Source organism: Haliaeetus albicilla, chromosome 17, assembly GCF_947461875.1.
Source record: "Haliaeetus albicilla chromosome 17, bHalAlb1.1, whole genome shotgun sequence".
NCBI classification, from domain to species: Eukaryota; Metazoa; Chordata; class Aves; order Accipitriformes; family Accipitridae; genus Haliaeetus; species Haliaeetus albicilla.
This window is the reverse complement of record NC_091499.1, coordinates 11017100-11034561: the sequence shown is the minus strand read 5'-3', so window position 1 is coordinate 11034561 and position 17462 is coordinate 11017100. Positions and strand designations below refer to the sequence as shown.

Genomic DNA, 17462 nt, shown 5'->3' with positions numbered 1-17462 from the left:
ATTGCAGTCAAACTTCTTTAAGTGGTGATGCATTTCAAAGAAAAAACACATTCCCAAATGAAATTGCCGTTTTCTAACTTAAAATGGTTTAATGGTAGAATTTCGTTGGACTGAAAACGTTATAGTTGCAATAGTCCAGGGCGATGAGTAAAGCAAGTTTTGTGGAGAAACCAGCTGGCCTGTTAGTAGACTAACTGATGTATGGGGAGCTGACTGGAGATGTTTTAGTGGAAGCGATTTTTCTGTTCTGTTCAGTTGTTTCTCACGCCATGCCTTGTTATGTTGTTTTCCTGCTGAGAGAACAACTTTGTCTCTATGCTGTTCAGTTCTCTGCAATTGCATATTCTAAAAAAGAAATTTGTGAATGTATCATTATATTAAGAGGGTCATCATTTTGAAGAATGTAAACTTGTCCAAAAATCTTCTCTTAGCAGTTAGAATTGCCGGAGCTATTTCCCCACGGTCACAGTTGTGCTGTATGTGGCAAGGTCAAATGCAGGAGACACAGGTAAATTAAATACATGGCACGAGTAAGCTTAGTATTTCTGACATTTTGCACATAGCAGTAGGAAGTGTTCAATTAAATATTGTCACATCAACTTTTCCATGCTCTCCTACAGACCTACTTTGCTTCTGGAGAACTATCAGCCATGGCTGGATCTGAAAGTGCCTTCCAAGGTTGATGCATCGCTCTCGGAGGTAATTGCTGCTTCATTTCTTTAGTACTTTGAAATTCAGCGAGTTTTTATTACATATCTCTTAGACCTATTGCTTCTGGTTCAGTAGATAGTTCAGATGTACTTCATACATATGCTGACTTGTTCCTGTAAAAGTCAAATCAAAAGAATATATGCTGGGAGCAGAGAGGTGAGATGGCCTAGTTGTTAACACAGATGTGACTGTTCCTGTAGTAGTGTGTCTAGAACATAGAAGAAACATCTATGTAAATTGGGAAGTATATAAGAAAGAACAGTTACAATTGAACATGTCTGATTCTTGAAAAGTTAAAGATTTCAGCCTGCTTAGTTCATTGAAGTGGAGGTTAAGAGGTTATTTGCCCCAGCTACAAAATTTCTGTAATGAAGATGGTAATGTGATGGTAGCTATTTAAAATCATCAGACAAACCTGTAGCAAAATTTGTCTAAAAAAGAGATTAGTGGATTTACTCAAAAAAAAGACTAGCATAAATACCTGTTTTTTAATAGGACTGTAAATCAGGAATTTTGTTTTGTTCTTTTCTCTTTAAAAAAAGAACAATTGTCCAAAGAACAATTTTTCTTTGGGTTTGTTTTTTTTACCTCGATTGGTAATTGATGAAGTATATTGGCAGCTAAACAGATAATATTTTGTGCTTTTTTAAAGCTAGGAAAATACGCAGGCACGTATGTAGCTTAATCTCCATTTATTTAGAATTCCAACTTTGGAGTTGTATGGTAGGAGGATGAACAATTGGCATGTCAGAAGTGAGAAAATTCTTGCGTGTCAGCTCTCACAATTAACAACATGGTGTATGAATTCAAAGCTGCGTGCATTTACGGTATAAGCTAACACTTTAATTCAGCTGTGTGTGATGGTGTCCTGGGCATGGCCTACAGCAAAAGGATGAAAACCTCAACGGAAGGGAGGGATGGACAGTTGAGGAATGTTCTTAAAAAAACCACAGATAACAACATGTTGACTTCCTTTGGTTTAATGTAGTGACTTCCTGTGCAATTGAAGAAGCAAGCATTTGTTATTTTAAAATTACTTTATTAATTTTTTTAATAAGTTGGGGCTCAAGTGTATTAAAATGATAATATTTGCGAATATCATTTCAGTAGGCTTATTTTTTTAAACCTCTTGTTTTAATAATAGAATGTAAAATAAATGCTTCTGTGCGTGTAATACTTTTAGGAGTTTGGGTAGTAAATAGCTGTGACAGTTTACCAAAGGATATGGTAAACGCTGAAGAACTTGAAATTTTCCTGTTTAGCTTAAATGGGAATTTAGTGCTAAAAATGTTCTTTGTAGTATGTTATTCATAAGAGATATAAGTAGATACTGTAGTTATCTTCTAAGACAGATCTTTAAAATGTGTTGCTGCACTTTGGTATTTTGTATTTGATTGCTGTTGCTGTAATTCTGCTTTAACCAAAGTGGTGTGGGCTATTCTTTGCTGTTTCTTTTTGCTTCAGTGGCATGTCCCTGGCCCTGCTTTATTTAGCAGTGTAGACATGGCTTTTGTATATCTATGCCGTGTTTCTCATTCTTTTCTTTTCTTTGGGTGTTTAACTAGAGGGAAGTGCCAGACCCGAGTTCTGTGCCTCCTGGGGCAGTGAGCCAGGGTAGTTGGCTTTAGTGGCCCCAAACAAGCAGTCTGTTTCAGCCACCATTTTCACTTGTGTAGGATACTATTTGAGATGAGAAATCTCATTGCATTGTTCCCTGTTGCAACTCTTCTGTACTGGTTAAAAGGGTAGCAGGCGTTCTGCCCATGCCGTATTCCTCTTGACCATCTGCACTGGGGATGCAGCATGTAATGTGTGCCTGGAATTGGATAGCCTGCTTCGGGTTGGAAGGAGAGGCTGCTCTTATTTTCCTTTGTGGGTTAGTCCTACATTAGAGGGAGGCTGCTACAGTGAGAACTGAATTAAGATTAATGAGATTCTAAAGGAGTGCAGAGTGCAGCCTGCTTCTGAAAAGCAGATTCTTCAAATACTTGGAACAATTCCGGCATTGTATTATTCTGGATTATTTTTTTCTAGTTCTACCTTTGCAGGTTCAAGAATTTTGGAGATGTTCTCATTTCCAAACGTTTCTAATTTGATTTAGTTGTATAGTCTTTAAGCTTGTGTTTTCAAGTGCTTACAGAATAATTTAATGCATATTTAAATCAGAAGAAATCCATTTTTTTCTCACACGTATGGTTTTTTCTCTCTTGGATTGTGATGACAGTTTGTCTCACTTTTCAAATTCTTAATCCTTTGCACTCTTGTTTTAGTTATCTAGCTCTTGTACATGGTTTAGAACAACAGGAAAAACCTGTGCTTGGGCTTTCCTCCCCCCTTCATTTATGTTTATTATTGTAGCTGAACTCTAAACTATCTCAACCATGCATTTATCAATATTTGATAGTTTGGGCTGTATCCTGCACAAAAATAGCACAGTGACTTAAGTATAATTTTGTTTCCAGTTTCTAATCCATTGTGCTCTATGTTAGTTTCCCCAATGTTTTCTTTCTTTTTGAATTAGGATGTGGTATCTGTTGGTCAGTTTTATGTTGTATGTAATTTCATGTGCTACAGATTGTATAAAGGAGAATTTAATTCTGTTATTCAGTTAATGAACTCAGCTCTTTCCCTACAATCTCATTTTTGCTGTGTGAGGGATAGTTGCAAGTCAAATCTGCGGAAAGCTGCTCAGCTACTCTTGATCAGCGTCATGAAAGAAATGCCTTGGTGGATCAAGGTGCTGTCTGTTGATCTCACAAGTTTTTCTTTAATTCTTAAGTTCTCAGGTTCTTGACTTGATTATGGGACCAGAATTTTATCTCTCCTTTTTATTTTTTCTTTTCTTTTCTAAAAGTAAGAAATGAACAAATGCATGATAAGAAATCAGTTGTCTGAACGTGCTCTTTGCCAGTCCTGAACTCTTGTAGCAGCCCAGCGGCCTGCACGTGTTCTTGATGGGAATCGCTTGTTCTAACCCCAGGAAGGGGTCTCAGCTATCTACTTGTACCATCTTTTAAGGCTTTTAAAATTGTCTTTGTGGCTTACTTATCAAATCCTTGCTCCTTTCCAATCTAATTTGGCCTGGTAGTTCTGACCTGCTACTGAATCATTAATCACTCAGCTCTACAGTTCCTCTTCCTGACAACTGGGGTCTATTCTATGGCAGTCTGCAGAAAGCTTGTCTCAGCAGCAAGGTCTGACTAGCTTGCAGTGTTGCAGTGCATGCTAGAAAATAATTGTTGTTTTTTCTTCAGCTGCTGCTTGTATTGCTACCTGCTGCATTTGATTTTACACTTGTAATCTCTTTCCAGTTCAAAACTGCTCACACGTAGTCAAACCAGTCATTTTGCAAAATGCTTGAAAAATAGGTAGGCTTTAAATGAAATGACTCATAATTTGTATTTAAAACTGGAGAATAATACTTTACAGACAAGGAAATTGCTTGTCATTAGCTGTCATTCTTTGAGATGTCCTATCTGTTTTATTGGCACGTGTGCGTAGTGTGAGCAATTGAGCTTGAATAATATCATTGATGTTGCTGGAATGGAAGTGGGTACACATGTCCTGCTTTCCTAGTGCTTTATGAAAGTGCAGTGGATGATGTGACAGGTTTTTTTCTGACTTACAGAATCACACTAATACAGCCTGGAAGGCTCACAGGGTTCACGGGAAAGCTGTATAGACTGTATGCTTTGAACTCCAGTAACTGGCAGTCAGTCGCTTATTATTCCTGGAGTGCTTATATTTTGCAGTATGGATGATTTCACACTGTAGCTCTCTTTTAGCTTCAGTACAGCACCTTGGTGCTGTAAGAAGACCTGGGGAACTACAGGCCACTCAGTCTTGCCTCTGTGCCCAGCGAGATCATGGAGCAGATCTTCCTAGAAAGTATACTAAGGCACATGAAAAATAAGGAGGTGATTGGTGACAGCCAGTGTGACTTCACTAAGAGCAAATCGTGCCTGACAAATTTCTTGGCTTTCTACGATGGGCTTACAGCATTAGCAGATAAGGGAAAGAGCAACTGACGTCATCTACCTGGACTTGTGCAAAGCATTTGACACCGTCCTGCGTGACATCCTTGTCTCTAAATTGGAGAGACGTGGATTTGATGGATGAACCACTCGGTGGACAAGGAATTGGCTGGATGGTCGCACTCAGAAGAATTCCAGTCAACAGCTTGATGTCCAAGTGGAGAGCGGTGATGAATGGCGTTCCTCAGGGGTCAGTATTGGGACCAGTGCTGTTTAACATCTGTCAGTGACGGACAGTGGGACAGAGTGCACCCTCAGCAAGTTTGCTGATGATACCAAGCTGTGTGGTGCGGTCAACACGCTGGAGGGAAGGGATGCCATCCAGAGGGTCCTTGGCAGGCTTGAGAGGTCGGCCTGTGCAAACCTCATGAAGTTCAACAAGGCCAAGTGCAAGGTCCTGCACATGGGTCGGGGCAATCCCAAGCACAAAGACAGGCTGGGTGATGGGTGGATTGAGAGCAGCCCTGCCGAGAAGGACTTGGGGGTGTTGGTTGATGAGAAGCTCAACTTGATCCTGCAATATGCGTTTGCAGCCCAGAACGCCAGCCATATCCTGGGCTGCATCAAGAAAAGCATGACCAGCAGGTCGAGGGAGGGGATTCTCCCCCTCTACTCCACTCTCGTGAGACCCCACCTGGAGTACGCGTTCAGCTCTGGGGCCCCCAGCATAAGAAGTACATGGACCTGTTGGTGCAAGTCCAGAGGAGGGCCACAAAGATGATCAGAGGGTTAGAGCATGTCCCCTCTGAGGACAGGCTGAGAGCTGGGGTTGTTCAGCCTGGAGAAGAGAATGCTCCAGGGAGACCTTATAGTAGCCTTCTAGTACCTAAAGGGGGCCTGCAGGAAAAATGGGGAGGGACTTTTTATCAGGCAGTGTATTGACAGGATGAGGGGTAATAGTTTTAAACTGAAAGATGGTAGATTTAGATTAGATATTAGGAAGAAAGTCTTTACTGTGAGGGTGGTGAGGCACTGGACCAGGTTGCCCAGAGGTTGTGGATGCCCCGTCCCTGGCAGTGTCCAAGGCCAGGTTGGATGGGGCTTTGAGCAACCTGGTCCAGTGGAAGGTGTCCCTGCCCATGGCAGGGGGTTGGAACTAGGTGGTCTTTAAGGTGCCTTCTAACCCAAACCATTCCGTGATTCTATGATCTGATGAACTGAAATTGCAGTGACACAGGGACTGAAAGCCTGATGGATAGGCTTTCAGTTCCAAAGTAGTAGTCATGGATGAAGAAAGCTCTTTCAAGAGGAGTGCATTGTAGTCCCTTTGAGTACGCTCCCTTGTGCTTGAAGGCTGTCCAAGCGCACTTTCCCTTCCAAGCAGAAGATGATCTGCTGTCTTGTGCTCTTGCTTGGGATGCACATAGCAAAAGTGGAGGAAGAAAGAAAAGGGATCCTTTAATAGATATATGCACAGTGTGGATTTTTCTGCTGGCCTTTGGTTTTGAGAAGCACTTTTTTGAAAGAGTCTGCAGTTTGAGCCCCGAAAGAGGTTTATTTTGTTAGAAACTCTTCGTGAACAAAAATAATGCTGCAGTACCTGTGAGACTGAGATTTCTATGGAGTAACTTGGTGGTTTATATACTGGCAGTGCTAGGCATCAGGGAAATTGTTTTGAGTAGTCTGACGTATTGCTCTTAAGGCCAATGGTCTGTGTTTGCAGACTGGAACTGGATGTGATCTTCCTCCTGTTGTCTGAAGATAAACTTCCAAAGAAGCTTCTGTGGGATTTTTTGATCTCTTCTGGACTGGGAAGTAAAGCATCTGTTGTCATCTCCCCCCAACCTTCCACCACACTTTTAATGGAAGTACGAGATCTGGAGGGGTGGGACACAAAATTTAGCTTACCCATCCATCATCAACACACGATCATATTACAACTTCAGGATCTATTACTGCTGTAGCACATAGGGGTAGGAGCAAAGACATTGATGACTTTGTATGGTCCATAACACAGACATCTAAAGTTACCCCAAACTGGAGAACATTCCTTCAGAGAGATGGTGAAGGAACAAAATTTCTCCTTCATCCTTAAAAACAAAGGGGCAAAAATCACTGAAATGGAACAATTACAAAAGAGAGAGTGTCTTATCAAATTTGAGTAGGTGATACTCTTAGTAGTGAAAACAGAAAAGAGTATTCATCAACTGCTCAAGTCTGAAGAATTGAGAGGAGTTAAAAAGGCCATCATGTGCATTTTACTCAGTGTGCTTTTATAATCATGAGTGGAGCAGAGCCATGTAGTGCCCTAAAGATAGTATAGATTCAGGAAGTCTTGAATTCTTGCAGTGTATGCAGCATGAATGGGTGCAGCAGCAAATCTTGTAAGAAGAATAGTACTTATTCTCGTAAGTGACACTTGTATATCAGCTGTTACATTCAGCTTTGCTTTCAGACTTTACATTTTTCTTTGAACACCGTGGCTTCTTTTGCAAAACCTTTCCTTCTATAGAATATGGCACAGCAGCCTCACGTAGCAACACAAGTATTCTGTCTTCCTACCCTAATCAGCATTGATGCTGCTGGGAACGCACTGATCTTTAAAGCAATGATTCAAATTAAGGGATAGGTTGTGACAGGAGAAGGCAGTACAGAGTATATCTTGGGGTTATAGTGAAGGAGAAATCTCAAGAAAATTTCATCCTTCCTTCTCCTTCCTCATGATTTTTTTTTTTTTTCTTGGCACAGTCTGGCATTTCCCCTTCCCTTCGGAAGTCTTCTTTTTGCTAACCATGGTGCAAGGACTGTAGCATTAACTTGAAACTTCTGTGTGGGTGTAAGGAGAGGTGTCAAAGCTGCAGTCCGGCTATCAGGACGCCTTGTGTATATGGTGGTGGCAACCCGCTGATTGCACAGGGTCTGTCACCTCCTCTGCCTCAATTCCTTCTGTGACATTGAAAGCCAAGCTGAACCGGGATGTGCCTATGGCATGGCTGCAACAGCACTGGTTCTTCCTGATTAACCTAGGTTTTCTGGTGTGGAAAAGACAACCACAGACTTGACCTGTGAGGAACAGGTTTGATGGAAAGGGTGGAAAAGATTCTCCCACAGAGATCTATTCAGGTGGGATATACAGGGGCTACGGAACAGGAGGGAGAAGGCCATGAGGATACATGTAGGACAAGGACTTTGGGAAGCGCTCTGGTTGCGACTTCAGGAGATGGCTGGACCACAAGACGGGCTTTGTTGAAAGCTGTGGTGCAGGATGTGGAGAAAGCAGAATGGCTTTCCTAGGAGTTGCTTTTTAGGATTCTTCTTTTCCTTTCTTTGTAAGTGGCGAGCATACAGAATTGACTGTCCTACTTTGAGGGGGGGGAGAGCTGGAAAAGGTAGAGGTTTGGATGGTTTGAATGAAAAGGATAGGGATGTGTAGAAGTGTAGGATGGGTAACTGTGCCTGTGTGATACTCTGCACTACATCAGAAAAGAACGGGGACTGATCTGAAAAATTAGGGAAGGGCTGTTTGAGGTAAGATTACATTTTTCATAGCATTCGCCTAACAGTGGCCACAGCGCTGTGCTTATGTTGTCGATAGTACTAGTGGCAGCTATTTCACATTGATATCTGATGAAACCATCGATTTGTTGGTATTTGCCCAAAGTACCGAGTATTATGCAAAATGATTGATCTGTCAATAGGATTGCAATGTACACATTTGTATGCTGAAGTTCTATGATGTATGAATTATGTTCTATGAGTTTTGGAAGGTGTTTGTGTGTTTAACTCTTCTAACAGGGATTTGTGGTAAACTTTATTTAGTAATGCAGCTGTCTTTGTTCTGCGCAGGTGCTTGAGTTGGTGCTGGAAAACTTTATTTATCCATGGTACAGGTACGAGCTTTACCTAAAAGTTACTATTTTTGAATATCATAAATATTTGTCAAACTGTTTAAGAAATAGTCACCTGAAAATAAACATTTCTATTTCTTTAGTAAAAACATACTTTTAAGTGCTACAGTTTCATCGTTTTATTGTCACTTAGCAGAGTAGAACAGAGTTTTTAATAATTTAGGCATGATAGAGGTGGTTCTGAAATTTGTATTTCATCCTAAAACCACTTCTAGATTATTCATTTTTATATGTTAATTTTCTAATAACTCTTACTTAGAAATACATTTGGCTTCATTAAAACCTACGTGAAAACTCAAAAATCCCCAGAAATTTATTTCCAGATTAGAGGCATACTGATCTTGCATACTGCTTTTTAAAAAAATAAATCACTTTATAGTTTTTTAAAACCAAAAATTATACTTTTAATTAATATAGAAAAGGTATTTTGAATATACGTTGTGGCCACCTTGCAGAACGTCTGGTGATTTGCTGAGTTTTAAGGCTGTGAGTGCTAAGTTGAATAGAGTAGTACTATGTAAATAACTTTAAAATAGCATATAAAGGAAAGACTATGGCTAATTCTTTTTTCTGCTTTTTTGCCTTGTATCTTTATATATTAATTAGTGCTTCAGAGTACTTTGTAAGAAGGTACTAAAAATAGTTTTAATTCATCATGCTGGCATTAATGTGTTAGAACAACATTTTGCCTCAGTTCTGCTTTTGACTTTTTCATTGGATGGAAATGTTCAGTTTTATGCTAAAAGAAATGTATACTTTTTTCTTTTACTCCACACTGTTTGTTTTCTGTCTCTCTGGGATCTAAAACTTTCTGGGCAGACTTCTTTGCCTGATTGGTTTTTAATTGTGGCCAGTACCTGCATGTCTCGCGTCTATCTTTGTGTGATGAATACGCTGAAGTATAAAACCTAACTGCTTATGCGAACAGCAGAGGGAGCTGTAGCACCGTGTATTGTGAACGGTCAAGTTGGAAAACTCAAGGTTTTTAACTTTCAAATGCAGAGAACTAGAGCATGTGCCATTGAGCTGTTTGATAAAGTGACGAATATAAGGGAACCATCTTCTGTATGTCATAATTTGAAGTTAGGTAGGATTTTTTGGCTGGTGGAAGATGTCTTCAATGTCTTTGTTTTGAACTGACAAGGAAACTTGGATTCCACATATTACTTGCATCTCTGACACCCAAGACAGTGGAATTCTGGAACACATCATATGGTGGTGATAGTAATAATGTGTAATTAGAAGTGCAGTGGAAAATATACTTGGTATGGAGCCAGTCAGCCTAAATTCTGCTACATCTTGCCCGCTAGTGAGCTGTGTGGATGTTCTGCACTGTCTTTAGTTTTATGTGGCTGCACCTCCGCCTTTTGAACTAGCTCCATAAATTCACACCATGCTGATCAGACCTAACAAGCTTTCCATGAACCTGAAGTACGGGGAGTTCAGTGAGCTATAGCGCAGTGAATATCTGAGTAACTCTGCAGGAAGCAACTCAGTCCTGGAAGTCTTACTGGTTTCAGCTTAACAGTAGTAATGTCAGATCAGGTCTCATTCCCTCTAGACATTCAGGTGTTTCTGTGCTTTCCAGTATTTCTAGCAACAGTCATGCAGGGAGGCCTGAACTGTGTGCCTGCGTGCAGCCGTTTGAGGTCTGTCGTGTAGAGCATATTAGTTCTGACTTTTCCTACCTAGGTGTACCTGCACTGTTTGCATAGTTCAGCTCACCCTCGAGAAAGGACTCTTGCATTCATGAAATGTTTTTTCTGAGCTAAGAAACCTCACTGACTCTGGATAATTCTTCACAGAGCCAAATCAGAAGCCTTTGCATCCAGACTATCCTTGTTTAGCAGTGTGCGTAACCACCAGCAGGCAATTCAGACTTGCCAGACTAGGTTGGTGAAACAGTTTGCTGCCCTCCCTTGCAGAAAAGTCTGGGCATAATTCCTTATGCTAGCTGCCCCCCCCTTCAAGTGAATGGAATTTGTGCAGAAGCTACCTCTCTTTTTTTGTTTGGTTTTTTTTTTTTTTTAAATTTAATTGTATTTTGTTTTATTTTAATTTTTTTTGTGCCCTGCCAGCTGATGCTGTCTTGCAGCACCTTGCACACTGGACATTAGAGAGATAACATGATATATCTCACTCAGAAGCCTGGGAAGTATAACGCTTATCAGAAATGTATGTTGCAAGATAAAATCATGCATTTATTGCTCAGGAAATAAAGTGCTATAAGCAGGGAAAAGCTGTGTTTTATGTTTGTTTCATTAATAAACTGTGTAAGAATTTGTAATATTTTATTAGCATGTTAAAATTTAGAGGCAAACATCCCTAAACTTGGATTGGTTTAGGGGAATGAAGATTAGTACTTAAAATCCAGTGAACTCTACTGAAATAGGTAGTTATACCTATGTGCATTTTTTTATTTGGTATTTTTCAAAGTATTTATACTGGTTATATTTAAATATTTGTGTTTTAAGAATTTTTTCAACTATATTCGAAGAATAGAGCATAGTTGTAAGTAATCCAAGTTCGTAGAGCTATGAAACACTGCTCCGAGTCTATTGCTGATGGTGTACGCTGTACAATAAACCTATATAATATCTTGCTTATATGAGCCTCATTTTAAATAAGAGAGTTTAAAGGTTGAATGAGTCACTCTGTTTACTGCATTTTTTTGGTCATAAATGCTACTGCAACTCCAATTCTCTCAGATTAGATTAGAATCCAGTAATTACCACATTTTTGTGATACATTACCGTGAAAACATTTTTCTTTGATAGTGACTAAAACTAGTGTTTTCACATATGGAGCTGCTTCTATTTTAAATGCAAGTAATGCAAGAAAAATTCAGGATTTCTGTTGAGTTACAAACCATAGCTTTACAGTTTTATCAGCTTGCAATTTATTTTCTACATGTTTTTGATAGGAGTTAGCCAAATTTCATAAGAGTAATTGACACATGGAGAAAAAAAATCACTTTGGTATTTGTATATGGTTTTCATTTATCAGTAGATCCCGTAAGGCTTTTCTGCAATAGCAGTTGGGTGTATCTCTTTTGAGACATTGGACTCAGTAAGTGTTTACAATTAACAGACTGAGCCTTTTTCTTTTAGCAAATCTCTCCGTTACACTGACAGTTGTGTTTTTAACTTTTTCCTCAAATTCTGGGAAGATGCAGCCAATTTCTAAGATGTTTCCAAGCAAGTTATTTGGACCTTCCACTGTGTCACTAGAGATTTGAGATTTTACGTGGTTTTGATGTTTTTTTTCACCCATCTTCAGTATGCTGGTGGTTAAAAGAATGTCTCTGCAAACCTATGGCGCATTGTGAAAGTACGTGGCATAAAGTCATGTCCAAGTAGAATTAGCCAAGATACTGGTTATCCAAGTGTCCATAAATTAACAACTCCTTGGTCCAAATGACTTCATGTATCTTGTTGTCTGTCAAATACTGGTAATACAGTCATACAATTTGTTTGCTAATCCCTTGGCTGCTTTTGATAGCGTGGGTATTTGCTAACCATATTGCTTCCAGAATGTCAGCTGCTGATCTTAAAACAAACCAAACCTTCCCCTACAGTATTCTTATCTGCATATGATTAGCTGTTAGAGGATGGTTGTATTCCTTATGCCAGGCTGCTTTCTTTAAGGTGCTTTTTCATGCAATTAGTTGCATACTTTGACAGTCAGGTCACTAGTATCTGTACCCAGCAGTTCATCTTCAACATGCGTTTGAATGCTATATAACCCAGGCTAACATTGCTTTAAAAAATGGGATGCTGAATAATGTAAAATGATGTTATAGGCATAAAATTTTTATTTTTCAACTGTGCTGTTGTTGCTTGTACTGAATTTTTTTTTTTAATGCAAATAATATTTGTATTTACTACATATGCAAACTCCTTTATCATTGCAAACTGTGATGATTTTTATGTATGGTCATTAGCTAAAGCAGAATGTAACTTTGTTGTATCATTACTCAGCTATTATAATGCAGTTTTACCAATATCTTTAGTCATAACCTAATGTCCATATGTGCTTAAATGCAAGTAGACTTTTTATTCTTTCTGTTGCATTTTGTGGAATGCTGTTATCATGGTCTCTTTTTCCACTCAGTTTAGTTGCAGTTTCTGCATCTAAGACTTGATGTGTTTCCCATTTTCATTTGGTTTCCCAAAAAAGACATGGAGTTAGGTATTTTTCTTCCTGAATCAACTCAAGTATTTTTACCATGGTTTTTCACTGAAAATACTTTATTGCAGCAGGTGGAAACTGGCAAGCCAGATAAAAAGTTTAGATGATATTTAGACATAGTGATTTGGGAACCTGTTTAACTTCTCCTTTATTTCTTTGTTTCCAAGCAGAAACCACGTTAAATAATTTAAATTCTGTTCCAAGTAGCAATAGGTTGAGGTTCTTGTTTTGTTTTCTTTGTAATTGATGGTTTCACATTTCATGCTACACCAAAAGTAGTTCAACTTTTTAAAAAAGTAAGTTCCATCATTTGTCAGTTTCCTGTGCTATGCTTTCTTTTCTCTTCTAGGAAATGGTAACCTCTATTTAGGCCAGAAATAGGCCCAATTTTATGTTTAGAAGAGAGAATATTATTGTATTAAATGGCATCTAAGTATTAGAACTTGTTGAGAAAATACCAGTGAAAGTTTTCTATTGGAAAAGCCTGAGCTGAAATACAAGGGATGTACCTATTTCATTAAAAGCTGCATGAGAAACTACCAATTTTATAATAAAACTTAAACAAAAGAGGTTAACAAAGCCAGATTTGTACTAAAACAGAACAAAATTATTTGAAATCTTGGAGTATAGAATATCTTGTAGTATGCAATATGGAAAATCCAATTTTGACTAGCTTAACTGGGGTATGTGCTTGCAGTACTCTTGTTCCAAAGGCTTTGCCGATATTAATTCAGTTTCACTTCATGCCACTGAACTAGGAAACATTCACATGTTGGAAACTAAGTTAGATTTTACTTGATCAAAATCATGCAGACAGTATATTAGAGCAGGAATTGGTACATAATTCCAATTTACTGACATATTTCTTAAGCCATTGTTGTGTGCACAAACGTAGTGGGAATGGTGTGTATTTTGCTTGAGAAGAAGACTGCTTACTCTCTGCCCACACTTGGTAGCTTTCATTTCAGTTAATACCAGTTGAAGTCTCACTGTTGAATGTTCTTATTCCAGCTTTTAGTAGTACCAAATATATTGTGGTTGGATTAATATAAATGTATTTTATTCTGTTTTCTTACATGACGTACTTTACAACACTGCAGAAATATTACTGATGATGAATCCTCAGTGGATGAACTGAGAGGCACGCTGCGTTTTTTTGCATCTGTATTAGTTCGGAGAATTCACAAGGTAAGGTGACTTAAAGGTATCAATGTTGGTTTTCCACCAGGAATAACTGATACTTATTTGTAGTGAGTTCTTCAATTTTTTTTAAAATGGTGATTCCAAAATAAGTCTTACAGCAAGTATAGGCAGCTTCCATCTAAGTTTCTTCTTTGCATTATCTGTTCCCTCCTTCTGGAGCTTATTCCATTCCTGGTTATAAACCATCTTTGAAGATTCATCATTCAAGTGTTCAGCATCAGGTTGGACATGGCTTTGAGCAACCTGATGTAGTGAAAGATGTCCCTGCCCATGGCAGGGGGTTGGACTAGGTGATCTTTGAAGGTCCCCTGCAACCCAAAGTATTCTATGATTCTTGCAAATGATTATATTTTTTTTACACCAGTGCAAGACATTATTAAAACCTTGGGATGATCTTTTAGTTGTCTTTTAGTGACTTAATCCAAGTGAAAACAGTTTTGAGAATTACTGAAAAAGAACTATAAGAAAATGGTTAGCAGTGTAGCTGTATCATAGCTTCTGCTTGCTTGACTTTTAAATGCAGACAAGGTCCTTGCATTGTCTATAAAGAATAGACTGTCATTTAAGAACTAAACCAGGTATCATTCTTACATTAATGTAGTTCTTAAGAAACATTCTGAAGGCTAAAATTTTTTATTTGCTGTGTTTACTATACTAGCACAGATACTCTCTTCTCTGGTAAAGTGCTTCAAGCCTGTTTTACAGGAATTGCTTCCAACTTTCTGGCTGTTCTAAGCAGGAAGAGTTGCTAACTCAGTTTTCAGATTTATTCAGTGCTGGCCCCTCTGTTGGAGCAACTACCATAAATGTGTTTCTTTTTTCCCCTCTTTAGTAACAGCAATATTTCTTGAGCTACAAGTGGTACATGTACTCTGTCATGCCTGATTCTGTCCTTGTAATATATCAAATCCAGATGACTTTCTTGTTTACTCTAACTCAAGCATCTTGCTTTTTAAAATTAATATGGGGGAAGATTAGGAAATGTCTGTGTAGCACAGACATTATATGGAGGTGTGAAAGTGGAGTAAATCTTACAAAGTGAAAATCTAGAGCAAGGTCTTAAAATTTAATTTGGAGTTGTAATACATGCAGGTGTCAGTTGCATTGTTTGTAGATCCATTGTTGATTCAGAAAATGATGATGTCTCCTCTATTGATCATGTAATAAGGTATTAATCATGTTAGATCAGCTATAGCATCTTTAAGTAGAGTGTTAATTTACTATATCTGTCTTTGACAGTAATGAAGTAAATGTAGTATCTTCAATTCCGTGTATCTGGGTAGACAGTACATGCAACAAAAACTCAAGACATGTACAAGTATTAAGCACTGTCAGGGGAACTACAAAATAAAGGTCATCACAGAAATGCATTTCTCTTTACAAATGTTTAGATTTATTTGTATCCATCCTACAGAATAGTATGATTTATTTTGTCTCCTTGTGTGAAGTGGTACAGATATCTCAAGCAAAATGATACTCATAGTAACTTTGGGTTTTGGAACAAAATTGAAATTTGGCATGCTCGGCCATGCAGGAGAGCATGGTGTTTCATGCTATACTATATTTTTCAGATCATACTTTTTTTTCTGCTGAACAAGTGTTTCTTTGTGTGCACACACCCACATACAGATTCAAACAGCTTCAATTAATAGCTGTGATGCATATACTACTGAAAATGTTGTATGTAGAAATCAGAGTTGATGTGCAAGTTGCAAATAAAATACCAACTTTTTGCCATTTTAGGAATCCTAGCTTAAAGCTTCAGTATTTTGCTGAAAAGAGTTATGACAGAATGTTTTATAGCCTTTCAGCTCTGGTAAAGTGTCCTTTATAACCTCATTTGAGGAGCAACTCATCACTGATTGCGAAATAAAATAGTCTTATACCTTTGCCAAACAGCTGTAATTTGATTTGGATTTATTATTAAATGCTTGAAAGCAATAGTTCTAGCTAATAGAGATAAAATTTTTAAATTCAAGAACTACTATGTGTAAGAAAAAACAGACTGTTTTTTTCCTTTTTTTTAGGTTATATTTGTATACTTTTTTTGCCAAAGAATCTTCTGCTTTTGAATTGAGACTTAAAACTACGAATTGCTTCAGTGAAAAGAATTCCTTTGTTTTCTGTTTAAGGCTGCCTAGGTGGATTTTTTTGAGGCATGGTTTTTGAGCACTTCAGGCCAGTCAGCTCTTATATATATGCTGAAATACTTCTCTCTCTCTCTCTGCCCTGCTCCGCATTTTCTTTGTTGTGGCCATTTCTGGGTTGGTTATGGGTTTTCAAGGGAAAGTGGAGGGTTTTCCTTTGTGTGGTGTGGTGTAGCTAGCCCTGCATCTGGTTGAAATTTCTGTCAAAAGTCGATAGTGTCTGCTCCAGTGTCAATAACAGTTTGCTTGCTGTGCTTTTTGACTTACCTCTGCAGGAATAAACACTCCCCTATCCCTACATTGCATAGGAAACTCTTGATTTATTGAAATTACTGTTGAAATGTGAGTCCCAAAGGACAAGGTTTTCCATTGATGAGCAGAAGCTCCTACTTTCTTGCTTGTAAATAGGAGTTGACCTTAATTCAGTTAGTTATTTTGAGGCAGTTCTAGTCAATTGTACTAGCTTGTCTGCGCTGGCCAGGTCAGGTCATAGCTGTGCACCTCAAATATTACTGGGGAGGGTGCAGGAATACATGCTATTCTCCTTGTACAAATGAATGAAAAAAACCAGCTTTTCTCTCAGCTCTGGTGGCCTTTGCAATTACACTGTCTCTTTCTTTGTCTGGCAAGAAGCACTTTTATGCTTCTGTTTCATTACTTAAGGTCTTTATTTGACTTAGTATTGAGGAGGGACAAACTCCATTAGGAAAGAAACTTGTTCAGAAGTCTTAAATTTTGAACATTTGAAACTCTATGTTTCTGCTACTCTGAGACGTCTTTTGCTCTTGCTTAAAATAAAGGGCATGCAAAGTGTAAATCAGTTTCTAGAGACATTTCTGTGGAAACTACTGCAGCTTATAAAGAAGAATGCCTTGAAACTGCAGAGGCTGGGGACTGACTGGCTGGGGAGAGAAGCTCTGCTGCAAAGGGCCTGGCCCCATGGAAGATAGTAAGCTGAATACGAGCCAGCAGTGTGTACTGGCGGCAAAGAACACCAACAGTAGAGCCAGTCTATAAAGGAAAGTGATTATCTGCCTTTACTTGATGCTCTTTAGACAGCAGCTAGAATACTGCATCCAGTTCTGGGCTTCCCATTACAAAAGAGACACTGATAGAGTGGGGCAAGTTCAACCAGGGGGCCACCAAGATGGTTGGGCCTGGAGCATTTGACCTGTGAGGAGGTGACTGTCTTCATCTCAGGAGGTTTTCAGCACCGGGGTGGTTGCAGCCCTGAGCACCCTAATCAGAGCCTGCTTTGAGCAGGAGGTTGGACTAAGACATCCTGAGGTCCATTTGTGCCTGAATCGTTCTATAATTCTCCTTTCATT

At 38.8% G+C, this 17462-nt stretch overlaps 1 protein-coding gene across 4 annotated transcripts in view; it reads left to right on the top strand.

Annotated features, from left to right (window-relative positions):
• SNX14 (sorting nexin 14) overlaps window positions 1-17462 on the top strand; it is a 57687-nt gene that overhangs the window by 824 nt on the left and 39401 nt on the right. For 2 of the 4 annotated variants that reach the window (XM_069804802.1, XM_069804800.1), the window contains exons 3-6: window positions 435-508; window positions 621-699; window positions 8532-8575; window positions 13885-13972. In XM_069804802.1, the coding sequence (XP_069660903.1) occupies window positions 435-508; window positions 621-699; window positions 8532-8575; window positions 13885-13972 (285 nt within the window). Of the gene's footprint in view, window positions 1-431; window positions 509-620; window positions 700-8531; window positions 8576-13884; window positions 13973-17462 lie in introns of all 4 variants that reach the window. The other 2 variants (XM_069804801.1, XM_069804799.1) reach the window with 1 other exon arrangement.